Genomic DNA, 19,596 nt, shown 5'->3' with positions numbered 1-19,596 from the left:
TTTCTTCACACTTTTTTCTGTACTGAAAATTGTTTAATCTTAAAAATCAGCGACTTTTGACGAAATCTATACACCTTATTTCTTTAACCGTGCAGGTACGTTTCATTTAAAAAGGATACGTTTTAAAATAAATTGTACGTACTGTAAATTGTTGAAACTTAGAAATACGCTGACTTTTGGCTAGATCTACACACATTTTTTTTTTAACCAAGACAAGAGGGTACACTTCACTTTAGAAAAAGAACATGTACATTTTGACCCATTGGGATCCCCACATGCCCCCCCAACCGCTCTCTTCCCCTCACGAGCGCCACCACCATTCGAAAACACAGCGGCGGAGCCCAAGAAAGGCAAACCCCTCAGGCCTCACTACCCCACCACTGCAGCAGCCGAGTCCAGCCCCGATCCGGCCATCCACTCCCGCCGCCTCCGCCTCCTCCTCCCTCCCAGGCCACGCACACCAGCCGGGTCTCGCCGGAATCGGTGCCTTCTTCAACCATGGACACGGCGGCGGCGGCGACGGTGGCCCAGGAGCGCGTGCTGCGGAATCACGGGGCGCTGAGCGACGTCGACGTCGCCACCCGGAGGGCCCAGGAGGCCGGTGAGTTCTCGCGCACTTGCCGCGCGCGGATCGCGCTGAACGCGCCCGGGCGGTAATTTAGTGATCTGGCCTTCTTGGTCGGCTGGGTGATTTGGCTGAATTTTTTTGCGAAACGAGTCGCCGAATGCGGAAACTACATGGTGGATTGATCTCGGTGTTTTTCCGTTTTGATTTAGGCGAGATGCGACAGTGACCGACCAGATGCGGTTTAGTTCGAATTCCCTGGTGTGATCAGGGCTCGTAAATTTGAGTGGATTGCGCACTAGTTCAAAGGTTTTTTCTGGTGTGGTTGTTCGAATTCCAGCTCGCGTTGAGCTCATAGTGCCGGCTTTTATGCCTTGATCTTGACGATTGGTCTGTCTAAAGTAGCTGTAGCTAATGATAGTCCAGTGCTGATTGTACAGTTCGATTTTCGTAAATTACACTGTGCCTGATTCTCCTAGTAAATTACACTGCTGTGATGGTACCTGTGATGGGGGCTTAATCCCGATGTTTCGGCTTTTGATTTAGGCGAGATGCGCCAGTGACAAGATGCGCTTTAACTCGAATTTTCTGGCGTGGTCAAGGGCGTAAGTTTGTGTGGATACTACTACTAGTTTAAAGGCTTTTCTGGTAGTGGTTGTCTTGATTTGAGCTTGCATCGAGTTCATAGTGGTGCTTTTTATGCCTTGATGATTGTTCTGTCTAAACCAATTGTAGCTAATGATAGTACAGTGCTGATTGTGTTTGCAAATTATACTGCTGTGATGGTAGCTATGCCAATTGTGTAATCCACTTGCAAAGCTATACTGCTGTGTGGGTAGCTAATGACAATGCTGTGCCGATTTTTTCATTCACTTTGCAAATTAAATTATACTGTTGTGATGGTTGATGAGGTGTTGTTTCCATATGCTAACACTAAGTAGATTGATTTGAATCTTCAAATTGATAATGTATGATTGTTGTGGTTCTTACGAAAATTGTTTTGCATGATTACTACAATGTACCGGCACAAGGTGAACTCATGGTTTGCTTGGGTTGAAAATGCAGCAAATAGACGGTATGATGCAGCCAGCTGGTTGCGAAGAACAGTTGGGATCGTATGTGCAAGGGACCTACCAGAAGAGCCCTCTGAGGAGGAATTCCGGCTTGGGCTGAGAAATGGAATTGTTCTTTGCAATGCACTGAATAAGGTTCAGCCTGGTGCCATACCTAAGGTAGTTGCAGTTATGACCTTCAATATCTATAGTTTATTTAGCTGCCATGCGTTTCATTGGAGTCTTGCATGGCATGTTTTAGTCCTCTTCCCCATTACTTAGAAAAAGTTAGCCGTGCTAATATATGATGCCGATTGTTTTGCTAATGTTATACTGGTATTAGGTTGTGGAAGCCCCCTCAGATACTGGTGTACCAGCAGATGGCTCAGCTCTATGTGCATATCAGTACTTCGAGAACTTGCGGAACTTCCTTGTCAATGTACAAGATTTAGGGCTCCCTACATTCGAGCATTCTGATTTGGAGAAGGTATTTCTTTTTCATGCTTTGTAGAGAGCTCATGTAGCAAGCCCTTTCTTTTAGCTATAAAATTCAATATTTCCTAGGTGGTTTGAACTTGTATCCTGATTGATAAGGAACTTCAAATGGAAGCCAAAGTTAATATATGGGCTACTTTAGCTATAACAAAATAAATATATTTTATCTGCTAATTGGAACATAGGGTGGCAAGGGTGTTCGAGTTGTGGACTGTGTTCTTGCTCTGAGGTCATTCAGTGAAAGTAAGACATCAGGGAGACAGACTCCATCTAAATATGGTGGCATTTCAAAGCCTTCGATACCTGGAAAGTATTTCATACTCAAGAATTCTGATGCTTTTATGAATAAGTTAATGAGAAGCCACACAGCAGAGCCAATCCAGAATGGTATTTCGCCAGAGCAAAATTTGACAACTGATTGTTGCATAGAATCCTGTGAGATGGTAAGTATTATGATGTGGTATCGTTTCTTATTTTAGACCCAGTCATGTGGTGTATTTCGTAATGGCCTTTATCTTCATCATTATAGGCTACTTCAGAATCCATTAAAATGCTTGTCCATACCCTTCTCTTGGATAAGAAACCAGAAGAAGTCCCGCTGGTGAGCCTACTTTGCTTGAATAAATAGCTGGTCTTTATGCAGTCGTAACTGATGGACATCAAGAATGACAACAAAGTATTTGCTATCTTGCAGATTGTTGAGTCACTTCTAAGTAAAGTTATTCAGGAATATGAGTGTCGAACTGCAAACCAGCACTTAGTACGTTACATTCCGCTATTATTCAGAAAATTGGGCTTATCCAGATTCTCTGGGGCCTTTTGTTAGTTGTATCACTTTTATCTGAGGATGAGAATATTTAACTGTACATGTTTACTCATTTGGACAAATATTATCACAGGTGAAATGCATAGGGGCCTCTAAAGGGACTGACCCATTTTCCATAGCAGACACACTATCGCAAGATCAATCTTCCACCAGTAATCGAGTTAAGGTATATTGTTTTTGCCATCTAGTGGCTAGATATATACACAGTTGATCGTTAGTTTTGAATTGAATGTAAACAGCTGTACATTCTGGGAAAACAAGTTTCTACATGGCTGGGGAGGTATCATATTTACTAATGTTCTTCATTGTTTGGCGAATGAAATTAAGATGGATGAGTTATGTCCCTTGAGTCTCAATGAAGAAGTCAGCTCTGTAGTTCTGAATGGTGGTTGTGCAGCTCAACAGTTCCAGCTAGGGGTAGAAGCAAATTATGACGTACAGCAGAAACATATCCTGGTATTTTTCTGTTGTTTACGTTCCTTATTTGATGCCTACATTTTCAGCTATGATCTCTTGACATGTTATGCTTCCTGCAGGAATTAAGAAAAAACCTTTCTTCTGTTAAGTCTGGAATGGAGGAACTGAGTTTACAATACTCTGAAGATTTTACTAAAATGGGTAACTTATAATTGAGTTTTTCCTATATCTAACTTTTTTTTTGCTCCAAATGCATTTAAGAAATACCATTTTTACCATGTTAACAGGAAAGCATTTGCAAATCCTGTCTAATGCGGCTTCTGGCTACCATAAAGTTCTGGAGGATAACCGCAAGTTGTACAACCAAATACAGGATCTTAAAGGTACCATTGTTGGTGCTGAAGGAATAAGATATGAAGGATACTAGTCTACATTTTAAATTTTGTTTTGTTTTATTACCAGGAAATATTAGAGTATATTGTCGCGTGAGGCCTTTTCTACCTGGACAAGAAAATTCCTCGACAAGTGTTGCTGGAATGGAAGAAAGAACCATCACAATAATCACTCCCACAAAATATGGGAAAGATGGAAGCAAATCTTTTACTTTCAACAAGGTTTTTGGCCCAGCAGCCACTCAAGGTTATAAATTGCCCTTTTGTTTCTTTAGTCCCAATTAGCTTGACCTTCCTTGAGTACTGAACCTAGTGCTTTTCTTTTGCTAATGCAGAGGAAGTCTTTTCAGATATGCAACCTTTGATCCGTTCAGTTCTTGATGGTTTCAATGTTTGCATATTTGCTTATGGCCAGACCGGATCAGGGAAGACCTATACAATGGTAATAAGCTTCGCTAAGAGAACATTTCATTATTTCTTAGGAAAAGGGTAAACAAGGTGAGATCATTTTTGTGATGTTATGCAGAGTGGACCTAATTTACTGAGCGAGCAAAGCGTTGGTGTTAACTACAGAGCACTGAATGACTTATTTAATCTTCAAGCACAAAGAAAGGGGACAATCGATTATGAAATTTCTGTCCAGATGATTGAGATCTACAACGAGCAAGTGAGAGACCTCCTTCAAGATAGTGGAAACAGAAGATATCCTTTTATACATTTCAAATTCTCTGTTATTTGGTCCAAAGAAAGTTCTCTGTTGATCTCCTTTCATCTTACTTATTGATGCATATCATGAGCCTCCTTAACGTTGAGCTACATTAGAAATAAGAAATACTTCACAGAAAGGGCTTGCAGTTCCGGATGCAAGTATAGTCCCTGTCACATCAACCTCTGATGTTGTTGAGTTGATGAATCAAGGCCAAAAGAATCGTGCAGTGGGTTCAACAGCCATCAATGACCGAAGTAGCCGCTCCCATAGGTTTGGCATGAACATACCTTGTTCAAACATAGAAGTATTTGTCCATATAGTTATTCTTTGTACTTATGATTGAAACCTGCATGCAGTTGCCTTACTGTTCATGTTCAAGGATGTGACATAACATCTGGCGCAATCTTGAGAGGTTGCATGCATCTTGTTGATCTAGCTGGTAGTGAAAGAGTTGATAAATCTGAAGTTGTAGGAGATAGGTTAAAGGAGGCACTGTACATAAACAAGTCGCTTTCAGCACTAGGAGATGTGATTGCGTCCCTGGCTCAGAAAAACTCACATGTCCCTTACCGAAACAGCAAGCTTACCCAGCTTTTGCAAGATTCTCTAGGTATTCTGCTAATCCAGCATCCTAATTTTCGCATTTTTAGTACTCCAATCAATGTTCTAAGTATTGCGGTGCAATGTTTAGGAGGACAAGCAAAAACGCTGATGTTTGTGCACATAAGCCCGGAACCAGATGCTGTAAATGAAACAATAAGCACATTGAAATTTGCTGAACGAGTTGCTTCTGTTGAGCTTGGCGCCGCAAAAGCAAATAAAGAAGGTGGCGAGGTTAGGGAGCTCAAAGAACAGGTGCTTAATTATTTCTGATTTCTAGTTTCTGTGTATTAGCTATATGTACTGCCGTTGAGATGTATAAGATACTTCTGTAATTTTTGCTCGTTTCAGATTGCTTGCCTCAAGGCAGCACTCGCTAAGAAGGGAGGAGAATCAGAAAACATTCGGAGCACACAGTCAAGCCCAAACATATACAAGATTAGCAGAGGCAATGCAACACCTGTATTCCATAAAAACAGGCAGCCAATGGAAGAAGTTGGAAACATAGAGGTAACTCTTTTACAGCCAATGTCAACTCCTTATCTTGTGCATTGCAAAATTAATTTTAAAAACAATATGTGAGAAGTAGTTGTGGCTGCAATCTTGGGCGGAAATGGCATTCATGAAATATCTACAGGCCAGTGAAAGCCTTCTAATATGGTTATATGGAAATGTCATTAAGTGGACAATATGTTAGCGCCTAATATTCTTGACATCCGAGGCTGTAATATAGGTTTAATGTTTCTTTTTTTAGGTACCGAACAATGTGACCCCAATGCAAAAAAAGCTAAAATTTGATTTGCCTGGAGCTGGCATCCTCGCCAAGAACAACTCACCTAACTGGATCGACAACTGCAATGATCTTCCGAAAGAAAAAGGATCAGGTGGCTGGGTAGATAAGGGAGCTGTTGGTCAAAACCAATTTGAGAATGGCAAATCCGTACCAGAGCTGGAGCCTAACCTCACCACACACACGATGCTCCCGACTTTCTTCTATCAAAGACACACTCCTGGGCAACAAAGGTGTAAGGTTGAGTCTGTACCAAGCCAGGATTCAGACGAATTTGATGGTGTTGCTAGCTGTTCCCCAGACCAAGAAATGGTGCTGTCAGCTAGTGGCCTGAAACCTGTTGGTTTTCCCAGTGGAGGCATTTCAAATAAAAAGAAGCATCAAACAAAGAATACAAATAATATGATAATGAGGTGAATCCAGCTTCCTGTTTATACTCATGGAACTGTTTTTTGCACATGATTAGATAAATTTAACCTATTTCTGTTGGTTTTCATTACTCAGGAGTACAAATCCGGCATGCAAGTCACCAGTGCCACAATCACAGAAAAGGCTACAAACACCAGTCAGGAGCTCTGCTCAAAAAACACCGATCAGGAACAGCAAACATATTTTGAATGGTACAGATGGGAGAAGAACTCCAAATGGGAAAATTAACGTTGCAAAATAATCAATCAGTGTGAAGGTAGATTTTGTTGCTACCATCATCATCTGTGCTGACATCAGATCAACAGAAAGCTTTTTTTAACAAATCTTCCTTGAAACTCTCTGGAAAGATAAACAACGTAGAGTGATTTACAGTCGCTGGCTGAATTGTTTTATTACACCAAATAAAATATGGATAGAAGACCTCCAAGAGTACAGAAAGAATATAAACATGAAGGGAGTTTCATATGTGTGATCTGTATGACATCCATGCTAGAAATTTCTGTTGTACCATTTGTTCACGAGCACAACACCTTGTAAGTAGTTCCTTCTAATAGACATGCTATATTTATAGCATTTTTTGTCATTCATTTCTTTAGTAGCATGTAACAGAGGCATGCCTTTTCATTTTTTAAAGTATTGCCTCCAAGGAACTTCAGGAGAAAGAGTGAGAAGCTGCATGCTTTTTATATATGGTCCTGACCCCTGAGTTCATCAATAACAACTAAGATTCAGAATTCTTTACATAAGCATATTGTTGCTAACAAATCACAATACAAGCTCCATTGTGTAGAGATACCGGACTATTTGACAACATCACTGCTACTTTCAACTAACTAGGTTTTATCTTTATCAATACCATGGAGTACAACATGAAGATGGATGTTTATCCATTCAGAAGGGTCATATTGTTGGTACCAGCCTTGGCCTTCCCAGGGGACTATTTAGACCCCTTCTCGAGGCCCTGGAGAGTCGCCCTACAGATGCTAGCTTCAATGCTGCCTTGATCTTGACCCACTTGCGCGGCGACAAAGGTGTTGTGGCCCCTTCACTGCTTAACATCTTAGAAATGAAGCGATGTATGAGCTGATCATTTTCTACCGAGTCAAAGCTGTTTGTTCTTGATGGCTGAAAGCCAGTCACAACTCGATGTGAATGCATTAGTGTCTGGCCACTATACAGTGGGTCAGGTTGGTTGATGAAACTCTCTCCTGCAGATGTCATCCAGAGCTAATTAGTTCCGGTGTAAGTCAGCACCAAACTGAGGTAACTAGCAGTAAAGGTAATGTATCAGAGTAATTACTGTTGCTTGTAAGCTGGAAGTGAGGCTGCGTAGAATCCGTGTTTGTGTATGTAGACGTTGAACTACAGACAGAGAAGCTCTGCAGGCGCAAAAGAGATGTGATTTTGTTCAGTTTAAGAGTATGCAATGAAATATTCAGTTTCAAATTATATTGATATTCACTTTGATAAGAGGTATTTCCGGAATCAAAAGTCACAATGTAAGAAAAAAGTAATCTTACAGTATACGATTCTTCAGGAAAATCAGAATACTTCTGCCCATTCTGACCGAATTGCATAGCAATCTGACCTGCCTGAATGTTCTCATGAACAATAGCAGGAGTAACATCTGGACCAAAATCTGTTCTTTCAGTATTTGGTATACGCAACTGTGTGATTCTTGGTCCAGGTAAAAAAATTCCTTGGCTTGGATTATATGGTGTAAATTTGTTTGTGGCTATTTGATGGCCAACATCATTGGAAGTGCAACCTGACCTGCCTGCCTGAATGTTGTCATGAACAATAGCAGGAGTAACATCTGGACCAAAATCTGTTCTTCCAGTATTTGGTATATGCAACTGTGTGATTCTTGGTCCAGCTAAGAGAATTCCTTGGCTTGGATTATATGGTGTAAATTCGTGTGTGGCTATTTGATGGCTAACATCATTGGAAGTCTGACCATGCAGAAATCCTGACATGTCCACTGAAGCCTGCTTCAAAATTGATAACAGTGTCTTAGAGTAATTTTATGTTTTCTGATCCATTACTAAAATTCATATTTAAAACATTACTACTTACATTGCTGGCTCGTTGGGAAGAATAAACCCTCTCCATTGATTCAAATCCTTGACTATTTGAGCATTCGCCTGGAAACCTACTGTATTGACCTGCCAACAAATTGACATCAATAACTGAAGTTCCTAAAGAATTATTACAGCTAAGAATCAAACTCATTAGAACCCAAGGTGTTACCATAATTCAGTATCTGCTGATTCGGAAGAACGTTGCTCGACCCAGAAGCACCCTTTGCGTGAAACCTATGAAGTGGTACAGGAGAGTGGTTGAACATCTTATAATCATACTGAATATCCTTCATATTCTCATAAGCACCTTGCTTCAGAATCTCGACTAAATTCTGTGAACAAAGAACACCAAATGTTAGAGGATCAGTGAGAAAATATCAAACTTGAAGAGAGTGGGGATATACATCACCTTCTCTACTTGGTCAAGCTGATCTACGGGCTTGTAACAATCACCAAACTTCACCCCAACAAGCTGAAGTATGGCATCAAAGAAAAGGCCCATGTTGTTTTCCTTAATTTCATACAAGTAGAGAGCGTCGCCGACTTTGCATGTCATGGCATGCCCTATGATGGCTTTCCAGGCTGCCGGTGACATCTTGGTGAAAGTCTAGAAGAGGAGAAATCCAAGGATCTTGTCAGTCCAATATCAATAGCTTGCTCCATGAAAACGTCGTGAAGTGTTTTTTTAATAAAGGAAATCCATAGAACCCTTACCTTGAATAGCTTCTGTTCATTCTTCTTATAAGATTGTAGTAACTTCTGCACAGTATAAATCCCACTGCCTGATAAGGCTTGGTGGTAAGCCCCATTCTTACCAATCCTTTCCAAACGCCAAACTTCGTCGTCCAGCAATGGGGGGTAGTGCTTTTCAAAGCCTGCAACGACAGCAAGAGGCATAGTCTCAGCTCGACAAATATGAGAAGGTGCATTTCTGAAGAAAAATCCAATGAACAACCTAACTTTCAGACAAATAGGCATACCTTCGACCCTGCGCTCCTTCACGCGAAAAGGCTCAGTGATTCCTTCGAGAACCCTCTCTCCAGAAGCATTGACAAGCCTCAGCCCCAGCCTGAACTTCTTGGTGCTGGTAAAGCTGGAGTTATCGGTGAAGTTGGCACTTTCAAGGAAAGCCTCCCCTCCACTGAGTTTCAGTGTCAGATCACCGTTGAGGAGTTTCGCACTCTTCTCTCGCCCCCACACTATATGCTTATTGAATTCTTCAGGGGTCCAGCTTTCCTCATTTTTAGCATTGAAATTTCCATGGAGGACTACAACCTCAACCCTAGCTGAAGAAAGATAACCAAACCTGACGATACTCGACTGATCGTTTTCGAGGTTTTCGACTATGGCCACCCTAAGAGCCGATCCATCCTTGGCTTCCAACTTCATCATGGTGTAAACAGGTTTCAGACCATTCAGGAACGTGAGCTGATACCTCGGACGCTGGTTCCAGCCTACTAGTTGCCTACATATAGTTTAAAAATAACATTTAAATTGAGCAAACGAAAACATATTTGGACATCTTAGCATGTATCATTTGAGGAGACTCTTTTCGAGAAGATTTAGCGTGCGTTTGGCATTTTCTACAGCAGGATATAAATAAGTACAGCACACCATCAGTTAAAAAAAAAGAGTACAGCACACCATATCACAGTTCAGTAACCGCAAACTAAACCATAGGAACAGTGGGAGCACAGAAAAAACTTCTGTAAAATGGAATCTAATTTGGTAATAACAAAATAAAAGTATACTCCTTACCTTGGAGGTGCTGCTGCTGCTGCGTTGAAATGTCTGGATATTGCTTTCCCCACCTCCTCTGAAACCTGGAAAATGCAAATGTCAGAATTTTTTAAAATAATACCCAATAAATAATAGGCTTTTCCTTTAGCTGTTGTTCCTTGGAGCAATTTCTTTGAACATTCTGCCTAAGAATTATCACAAACAGCCGTGAATGTAAAAGAAGATCAAGAAAGGGAGAGAAATACTGACCACTCTCTGAACCATATTGGCGTAAAATGGGAGGAACATGGCCATGAACTCCTCACCAACGACCATCCCTCTAAAACCAAACACTCCCTGGTCCATGGTCCTCCTCCTCCTCCTCACATGCCTGCCGCCAAAAGGATCCAGGTTCAGTTAAAAAAAACCAGAAAATCTTCAAGACCTTCAGATCAACTCAGGATCATGTGAAAGAAGGGGAGTTGACCAGGGGTTGACTTGAGCACAACAACTGAAAAAGGCAAAGGGAGACCCACATGACAAGCGATCTCCAACGCTTGCAAGGGCGGGAGAGCTGGCCGCCATAGTCGGAGTTGTCGCCGGAGCCGGACCATGGGAGGGGGCGGCTGGAAGAAACCATTGGGGGAGAAAGGAGTGGAGAAGTCCATGGCGCGGGCAGATATAGAGGAGAAGCAGAGGGAGAGGAAGGGGGCAGGAAATGGAGGGAAACCTGCAGGAACAAGCTGGGAAAGTTCAGTGGGGCATGTTTACTTTCTTGTGCTAAGACGTGGCAGCGTTTGAATTGTCTATGCTCTACGACACTTGTAATTGTCAATGGGGGGATTAGTTTGTTCTCTGATCGTTTCTTCTTGTTTTTCTGGCGGTGCGTTTGGAACATTTCTTTTCTACCCTTTGTAGTTGACGACAGGAGGCAGCTCCCTACATTCCTCTCTTGGTCTTGGAGTACATATTTTCTAACATTTTTAGCAAAATTATGAGCTGGCGAGCGAGGCTTCCTCTGCAGTTCCTAAAAATGTACTGTACGAGCTGACGTTCGCCGTCCCGGACGAACTGACGTCGAGCAGTGGATTGGGGATTTTCTTGAAAGAATCTTTGTGTTGTGTGGATTGTGAAAGGCTGCCAGTGAACCGCCCAAGCCCAACTAGTAAATTCGTTTTTTGTTCTCGTTTTTGTGGCGGTGCGATTCAAACATTTCTTCTCTTCCATTTGTAGTTGACGACAAGAGGTAGCTCTGTACATCTTGGCGTACATATTTTCCAGCATTTTTTAGCAAATATATGTGCTGGCGAAGCTTCCTTTGCAGTTCCTTAAACATGTATGAACTGACATTCGCTGTCCCGGACGAACTGACGTCGATGATCAGTAGATTGGGGATTTTATTAGAAGAATCTTGTGCTATGTGGAAGAAAGGCTGGGAGTGAACCGCCGCAGCCCAATTTGTACTGATCCGATCAGTTAGCTCACTTCATGGACTAATTGTCTTCAGGGAAGTTTCATTTAACCATAAACTGCCAGGAAGGTGAGTAGATCAGCTGAGATTTCTGTCGGCCAGTTGGGCGGCGTCCGGACATCGACTGTGCCGACCAAAAACATCTGCAAATGAAGATAGACTAGGAAGGTTGGCGCGTAGGATGATTCTGAGTGGTAGCGTATGTGTCTGATTAGCCGGTGGCAACGTGACCATTTCTTAGTGAGATGCGTAGTGAGAAAAGTGCAAACCAATCCGCCAGGTTAGGTGCATGCTACTGCTATATATCCCGGGCTTTACAGGTTGAAAGCGGGCGATCAGCCTGGCCTGCAGAAGGAGGATTGGATGTGATGCCTCCACCGTGTCCGCCTATAGTGATCACATGAGATGTACGACTGTTAGTCCAATTGTGCCTGACGACCATTGAAACAACCCATGCATTGGTTTGTCAAAAATCATGCAACAAATACATATTACATGGTCGGTGGGAAATGTTGGTGCCGCTGAACTCCTTCTCAAGTTTTGTCATGCTCGAATTATTTGATGTCTACTAACACTCAGTTCAGTTTGCATGGGTAGGATTCAGAACCAATGGCTTACATGGCGCTGTGAATGGAGAACTGCGAGCAATAGATTCATGCTCCTCTTTTTTTGAAAAGGTGACGACTTTATTCATCAGATAATAGCAGCGTCATTTACAATAGAAGATGAAATAAAGTCAGGAACGTTATCATCCCAAACCGCTGAGTTTTTTGAACTAAAAGCCTTCTTTACCAGGAGATCTGCTACTTCATTGCCCTCGCGGGGGCAATGCTGAAAAGTTATCTTTGCGAATTGTGACGCTAGTTCATGGCATTCAGCGATGATTGCAACATCTTGTACAAAGTGAATTCCCGCTTTCAGCATTGCTTCAATGATATCTGCACAATCTGACTCGACCACAATTCGGTTGCATCCCTGATGACTAGCAAGGTAAAGACCGTTTCTCAGCGCTAGGGTTTCTGCTGAACACGCACTGCTCACATGCAGTAAGAACCATGCCGCCGCTGCAACAAAGTGACCCCATTCATCTCAGATAACAGGCCCTGTTCCTCCTGTCATTGTTTCTGCCGAAAAGGATGCGTCTACATTAATCTTGACAAGCCCATGTAAAGGTTTCACTGTTAATAATACCACAAAATATTAAACCCCCAAGTTTGTGCCATGTATGCAGATATTTTATGAGCATGTTCTTCCCTAAGAAATTCCCACGTGTATATGAGCATGGCCCTATATGGGCTTGTATTAACTAATTTGGTGGCTAGACAGCCTTGGGTACTTACTGAGATACAAAAGAACAAAAGAACTGGGATATCACGCTGTTCTTAAAGATTTTTTTGCATTTTAGTCTAGAACATTGGGTCTCAATACTGGGCTCTTGGAAAGTGAATAGTATTGGACCACCATGTAGTTATCCTAAACTGCACCAAAACTTCCGTTGTGAAGTCAAATTTTAGTAACGCTCAACCTACAGAGAACAAATGTCTTGGAAATAATTAATCAGATTCGCAACAGAACTGTTCTGATTTCATGGTGTCTCAGGTGTGAAGACAACCCTCCATTTCTTGATCGAATGGCTAAGTTACACCTGCCAGTACATCCTGCAAAAAGAGAAAAAATGAGAAAAAAACAAAGAAGAGTAGCAAGCAACCAAAAACTTGTAATAAAGCAAGTAGACACTCGAAAAGTGTATTTGACACATGAGAAAATCAAACACTTGATCAAAGGCATGGGAGGAAAAAGTTTCAAATAAATTTATTAGCAAATAATAGGTCAAAACCCTAAAAACCCCATTATGGATAAACATGTGATCGTTTCTGAAACATTAAACTATTAAAAAACACTTTTGAGGTGTATAACATATATTACCTCATCTTTTTTAATATCATTTCTGAAAGTATTTAAATGCATTCTATATAATTTTCAAAAAGTGCACGAATAGGAAAAACACTTATTTATGAGTAAATTTTATTCAGAAAATTCCTCAAGAGAGAGGAATAGCATTTTGAACCTATTTATACGACAACCTGACCATGCCATGTTAAAACATTCAAATAGGAATAAAAAAAAGCAGAAAATAGCTAAATGAAAGTATGAAACTTTTGTTCAACATTTATTATTCTAAAAACCTCGTAAGATTTCGCATAACATAATATGTCCATGGGATTATGGTTTTTTAGTGTTGGATAACTGTTGGTGTATCTGTTGGGTTGTCTTCTTCTTCTCTATTGTGGCCCATTTGGCCCAGCCCAGTCCTGACCTATATAAGGTGCTTCTATCTCTGTAACCCTAAGCAGAGAGAGTTCCTCCCTGCAGCCTCCTTCTACCTCAGGTTAGGCCCTCACCTCTGTCCACATGGTATCAGAGCAAGGGGTAGTGAGGGCAACGACGGGAAGGACTGCCGATCTGGAAGCCTAGTCTGCTGTGGCAGCTAGGAGGAAGAGGAAGAGGAAGGGAGTAGGCTGCTGCGGTGGCTGGGAGGAAGAGGAAGGGAGCAGGCTGCTGCGGCGGCAAGGAGGGGATGGCAGTGACAAGTAAGGAGACGAAGAGGCATCCTGCGGGTAAGTCCTTTGGTGGTTCTGGGAGGTTAGTTTGGTGTCAAGCATGGGGGACAACATGGATTTGGCCAAGGCTCTGGAGAAGCTGGCAGAACTTATCACTACCAAAGGAGATGGAGGAGGATCTGCTGGAGGGGGAGCAATCGTTCCCCATACCAACATCGGTCAGAAACTTGAGATGTCGGTGAATGAAATCAAGTTGGAAGGAGTGGCCAACTATCTCCGGTGGTCAAGGAGGGCGCTGTTGATTTTGAACTTGAAAGGGCTGGATGAACGTGTGAGTGGTGAAGCTGCAGAACCAGCAGACAAGACCAGTCCGGAATGGAAACAGTGGAATTTCATAAATTCTCTGATTGTGGCATGGTTGCTTAACTCTTTGGTTCCTAACATTGCTGCTTCTGTAGAGGCACTCACAAAAGCTTTAGAGGTATGGGACACACTATCAAATCTTTATTCTGGAAAGGGGAACATTATGTTGATTGCTGAGATTGAGGATAAAGTGCATGACTTGCAACAAGGAAACAAAATTGTGATGGCATAGGTGGCTGAGTTGCAGCATCTTTGGGGAGATTTAGATCATGTTGATCCTCTGGAACTTGCCCATGGGGAATGTGTGAGTGCTGCTGTAAGCTGGATTGAACGTCGGGAGTCATGAAGTTCTTGAAAGGTCTTAACCAAGATTTTGAGGGGAGAAGGGCTGCTTTACTACATCAAACCACTACCCCTTCTCTCAAAGAATCCATTGTAGCTATGTCCAGAGAGGAAATGCGTCTGAATATGACAAAGGGAAGCGATTCTGTCCCTCATCCGACCTTCTACACTACCGAGAGACAAGAGATGAGAGACTGCTATACTTGTGGGCAGAAGGGACACTTGAAGCATCAGTGTACCTCCTTTGCTACACCCAGTAGGGGGAGAGGAGGATACACACATGGCAGAGGAAGCTACAGAGGAAGAGGTGATGGCAGAGGTAGTGGACAGCCATATGGACAGCAGTATGGAAGAGGTGGTGGACAGCAGTATGGCAGAAGTGGTGGACATCCATATGGACATCAGTATGGTAGAGGTGGTGGACAACCATATGGACAATAGTATGGTAGGGGTGGTGGACAGCAGCACGCTATATCACCCAAGGCACATATGACAGCAGCTTCAGAGTCAACTACCAGTACCTCTCAGGGACAATCAAAGGAAGAAGGACAAAATGAAGCAACCTTTGGGAACTTTGCTCACTATGTCTACAAAGATGAAGGTAATATTGATAGAATTTCTATAGCCACTCATAATGCTAATTCAGATTGGATTCTTGATTTTGGAGCATCCAAACATGTTACTTGAAATATTAGTGAGTTTGACTCTTATACTCAGTATCCTCCCACACATAGAGGCACTATCCAAACAGCAGATGGCACAACACAATCTATAAAAGGGGAGGGGTCGGTGCAATGTACACCAAACATAAAATTGTCATCAGTTCTACATGTTCCTGCTTTTCCAGTAAATCTGCTATCTCTAAGTGCCCTGATTAATCAGCAGGACTACCGTATAATAGTTGATAGATATATGTGTTTAATTCAGGAAAGGGAGAGCAGCAAGAAGATTGGGACTGCAACCAGGCATAGAGGTCTTTGGCACATAGATCGTGACAAGATGGGGCATGATGCTAGTTCTGTACTTGCTGCGATTATTGGAGGAAAGGAGAGTATGGCACTAGTTCATCATTGTCGAATGGGCCACATGGCGTTTGATAAAATGTTTCGAGTTTTCCTGATGTAATGAATGGAGTGAACAAAACCAAATTATGTTGTGATGCCTACGAATATGCTAAGCATACGAGAACTTCTTATGTTAGTAGAGGGATCAGAAGTGTATCCCCATTTGTGTTAGTGCACTCTCATGTATGGACGTGTCCTATTGTGTCAGTAAGTGGCATGAAGTACTTTGTGACTTTTATTGACTGCTATTCCAGAATGACTTGGATTTATCTTATGCGTCACAAAGATGAAGTGTTCACTTGTTTCCAGAGTTTTTGTGCCTATGTGAAAAACCAATTCAATGTTCAGGTGCAAGTGATCAGAACTGATAATGGTACTGAATATATCAACAAACCTTTTGCTGCTTTCTTATCTTCGCAAGGTATACTGCACCAGACTTCATGTCCTGACACTCCTCCCCAGAATGGAGTTGCTGAGCGGAAGAATAGGCACATTCTTGAAGTGGCTCGATCTCTTATGTTTACCATGAATATTCCCAAATTCTTATGGAGTGAGGCAGTTATGACTGCTACATATTTGATCAACGGAATGCCTTCAAAGATTCTAGGTATGCAGTCTCCTTGCCAACTCCTTCTAAATAACAATGACTTTGTTGTACCATCCAAACTCTTTGGTGTACATGTTTTGTAAGGGATCACAGGCCATCTGTTGGCAAGCTAGATCATCGGGCTATCAAATGTATCTTTATTGGCTATTCCTCCAGACATAAGGGTTACAAGTGTTGGAGTCCCACTGACAGGAGGACATTTGTAAGCATGGATGTTACGTTTCGCGAGTCAGAACCATTTTATGACGGTGAGAGTGATCTTAGTGGCTTGTTCCAGGGGCTTGACCATCTTGGTGATGCTCAAGAGGGGGAGCAACAGCAAGGTGGTGATCAAGAGCAGCAAGATGGTGACCAACAACAACATCAACAAATTCCTATTGTTGCGGAGATTCCTGCAATTCCTGGTACACCTACACCACCTAGACATGTACCACCACAAAGATGGCTGCAGAATCCACTTGTGTACTCTAGAAGACAAGTACAAAGGGAACAAGTAGATTCACTAGAGGAGCAACAAGACCAGGGGCAGGGGGAGCAACCCATTGGACCAGAAAATCAAGGAAGCACAAGTGTAGATTCTGCAGAGGAGAATGAATCTCAGACTGAGTCCAATAATAGCCTAGAATTGCCAATTGCAATAAGGAAAGGGATAAGGAAAGTTGGGCCCCCAAAGCGATTGAGTTATGATGACTATGACGTAGGAAATTATATTTCTTACGAGGCATTGTCACCCTCTTTTCGGGCTTTTGTTGCTTCACTGCAAACTGTATCTGTTCCTAAGGATTGGAAGGCAGCCAGGTTGGACCCGAGATGGTACAATGCTATGATGGAAGAGTTAGAGGCCTTGAAGAAAAATAAAACATGGGAGTTGACAGATCTCCCTAAAGGAAAGAATACAATAGGCTGTAAGTGGATCTATTCTGTAAAACAAAATGCAGAAGGAAAAGTGGAGAGATATAAGGCAAGACTTGTGGCAAGAGGATATAGTCAGACTTATGGCATTGACAATGATGAGACGTTTGCACTAGTGGCAAAAATGAGCACTATCAGAATATTGATCTCTTGTGCAGCAAATTTCGGATAGCCCTTGCATCAACTTGATGTCACAAATGCATTTTTGCATGGTGATCTTCAAGAGGAGGTGTATATGGAGATGCCACCAGGATTTGTCAGACCTGAAACTAAAGGGAAGGTATGTAGACTGGAGAAATCTCTATATGGTCTCACACAATCTCCACGGGCCTGGTTTGACAGGTTCAGACAAGTGGTGTGTGGCATGGGATATGATCAATGCAATGGAGACCATACCTTATTTTACAGACATTCGGAGCAGAAAATCACTATCCTTGTTGTGTATGTTGATGATATTATCATCACGGGAGATGATGTTGTGGAAATCGCAATACTGAAAAGATGCTTGAGTCAAGCCTTTGAGGTGAAAGATTTGGGAAAACTTAGATACTTCCTTGGAATAGAAGTTGCAAGATCGTCAAAAGGGATATCAATATCTCAAAGAAAGTATACATTGGATCTCTTAGATGATATGGGCATGCTGGGGTGCCGAGTGGCTTCAACACCTACTGACCAGAACAATAAATCACAGCAGAGTCTGGAGAACCCATAGACAAGGAGAAATATCAAAGACTTATTGGAAGACTAATATACTTATGCCACACGAGACCATATATATCATTTGCTGTGAGTGTAGTGAGTCGCTATATGCATGATCCGAGGGATGGACACTTGGAAGCAGCTCAAAGAATCTTGAGATACTTGAAGGGCACTCCGGGAAAAGGAGTGTGGTTTAAAAGTAATGGACACCTAAATGTAGATGGATATTGTGATGCAGATTGGGCTAGCTGCTTAGATGATCAAAGATCCACCTCAGGGTATTGTGTTTTTGTTGGAGGAAATTTGGTGTCATGGAGAAGTAAGAAACAATTTGTTGTCTCGAAATCAACAGCCGAAGCTGAGTACAGAGCTATGTCAAGGGCCTGGGTGAAATGTTGTGGGTACGAAACCTTCTAAGAGAGCTGAAAATTTTAAGGCAAGGAAGCTTGAAAGTGTGGTGTGATAATATGTCTGCCATAAACATAGCAAATAACCCTGTCCAGCATGAGCGAACTAAACATGTGGAGATAGACAGATTCTTTATTAAAGAAAAGATTGATGCAGGGATTATCTCATTGGCTTATGTGAGATCAGGATAACAAGTGGCAGACTGTTTAACAAAAGGACTGGGCTCAAAGGAGTGTAATTTTGCCTGTGCCAAGATGGGGATGATTGATATTTATCACCCATCTTGAGGGGGAGTGTTGGATAACTGTTGGTGTATTTGTTGGCCTGTCTTCTTGTTCTCTGTTGTGGCCCATTTGGCCCAGCCCAGTCCTGACCTATATAAGGTGCTTCTATCTCTGTAACCCTAAGCAGAGAGAGTTCCTCCCTGCAGCCTCCTACTACCTCAGGTTAGGCCCTCACCTCTGTCCACATTTAGCACAAATGGGGCTAACTTACTTTTGCTTTACATGGCCAAACAACCCAGAATAGTCTAGAAAAAAGTGCGGCCTCGCATTCTCCGGGACGGTGAGAACTCGGTTGACTATAGCAAATATAATCTTGAAAAGTCCATCAACGATCAGTCTTAATAAAAGAAAACAATGAGTTATAAATCAAGAAAAGATCAGAAATTGAGTAAAAGTTGTGTCTGGTTGTGAGACTCAACCATGTTACAAAATCTGGAACAATTCCATCCCACCACATATACAAAAAAAAAAGGATGGTTAGCCCACTTAACATAGTGACTCTCCATAATATAAAGTTTATGGCATAGTTACGCACCTACAAGAGAAGAAAACATGATTAACAAGTGAAAATAAACATATACATTTCGACATGAAGTAACTTCGCGATATATTATTTTACCAAAGGCTTTCCAAACAACAAATATACAGAAAGAATATCTAGAGAAAACTCGATGACCTTACTTTTCCCAACGAGGATACCATTCAAATTACAAAAGTCGCCCCCCCCCCCCCCCCCTGAAATACAAAAATTGCTAAAAGAATAAATAATATGCCAAAACGATGAATAGGAGAACACTATTCTGTCTTAAT

General features: G+C 42.0%; 2 protein-coding genes across 3 annotated transcripts; one reads left to right on the top strand and one right to left on the bottom strand.

Annotated features, from left to right (window-relative positions):
• The first annotated feature begins 324 nt into the window (after window positions 1-324).
• Window positions 325-6,591, top strand: LOC127299342 (kinesin-like protein KIN-14Q). The gene is made up of 19 exons (XM_051329294.2): window positions 325-601; window positions 1,631-1,797; window positions 1,961-2,104; window positions 2,298-2,555; window positions 2,642-2,713; window positions 2,807-2,872; window positions 3,012-3,104; window positions 3,266-3,394; window positions 3,475-3,556; window positions 3,643-3,738; window positions 3,818-3,994; window positions 4,083-4,189; window positions 4,274-4,451; window positions 4,567-4,726; window positions 4,813-5,066; window positions 5,148-5,311; window positions 5,408-5,566; window positions 5,811-6,259; window positions 6,351-6,591. The coding sequence occupies exons 1-19, from the start codon at window positions 499-501 to the stop codon at window positions 6,514-6,516; spliced, it is 3,024 nt and encodes a 1,007-aa protein (XP_051185254.1). The 5' UTR covers window positions 325-498; the 3' UTR covers window positions 6,517-6,591.
• Window positions 6,592-6,955: 364 nt separating this feature from the next.
• Window positions 6,956-10,782, bottom strand: LOC127299343 (uncharacterized). Of its 2 annotated transcripts, none has more exons than XM_051329295.2 (11): window positions 10,612-10,782; window positions 10,346-10,466; window positions 10,115-10,179; window positions 9,337-9,821; window positions 9,071-9,231; window positions 8,766-8,963; window positions 8,526-8,688; window positions 8,352-8,440; window positions 7,796-8,266; window positions 7,576-7,654; window positions 6,956-7,483 (listed from the first exon to the last, which is right to left on the bottom strand). In XM_051329295.2, exons 1-11 carry the CDS (start codon window positions 10,713-10,715, stop codon window positions 7,176-7,178), a joined length of 2,244 nt encoding a protein of 747 aa, XP_051185255.1. In that variant the 5' UTR covers window positions 10,716-10,782; the 3' UTR covers window positions 6,956-7,175. The 2 variants fall into 2 exon arrangements, with proteins under 2 accessions (XP_051185255.1, XP_051185256.1); XM_051329296.2 differs by having other exon boundaries at window positions 7,796-8,263; window positions 10,612-10,780.
• Window positions 10,783-19,596: the final 8,814 nt, after the last annotated feature.

The sequence above is a fragment of the Lolium perenne genome, chromosome 5 (assembly GCF_019359855.2).
Source record: "Lolium perenne isolate Kyuss_39 chromosome 5, Kyuss_2.0, whole genome shotgun sequence".
In the NCBI taxonomy this organism is placed as follows: Eukaryota; Viridiplantae; Streptophyta; class Magnoliopsida; order Poales; family Poaceae; genus Lolium; species Lolium perenne.
This window is presented reverse-complemented; position numbering and strand designations above follow the sequence as displayed.

Bases quoted from the DNA above. Each gene is read 5' to 3' on its own strand.
- LOC127299342 (XM_051329294.2), top strand. From the start codon at position 499: ATGGACACGGCGGCGGCGGCGACGGTGGCCCAGGAGCGCGTGCTGCGG. The intron at 2,714-2,806 runs GTGAGCCTACTT...GCTATCTTGCAG, and splicing joins AACCAGAAGAAGTCCCGCTG to ATTGTTGAGTCACTTCTAAG. The intron at 3,739-3,817 runs GTACCATTGTTG...TTTTATTACCAG, and splicing joins CCAAATACAGGATCTTAAAG to GAAATATTAGAGTATATTGT.
- LOC127299343 (XM_051329295.2), bottom strand. From the start codon at position 10,715: ATGGTTTCTTCCAGCCGCCCCCTCCCATGGTCCGGCTCCGGCGACAAC. The intron at 8,689-8,765 runs GTGATGTATATC...CTTTGTTCACAG, and splicing joins AGCTTGACCAAGTAGAGAAG to AATTTAGTCGAGATTCTGAA. The intron at 8,441-8,525 runs GTAACACCTTGG...ATTTGTTGGCAG, and splicing joins TCAGCAGATACTGAATTATG to GTCAATACAGTAGGTTTCCA.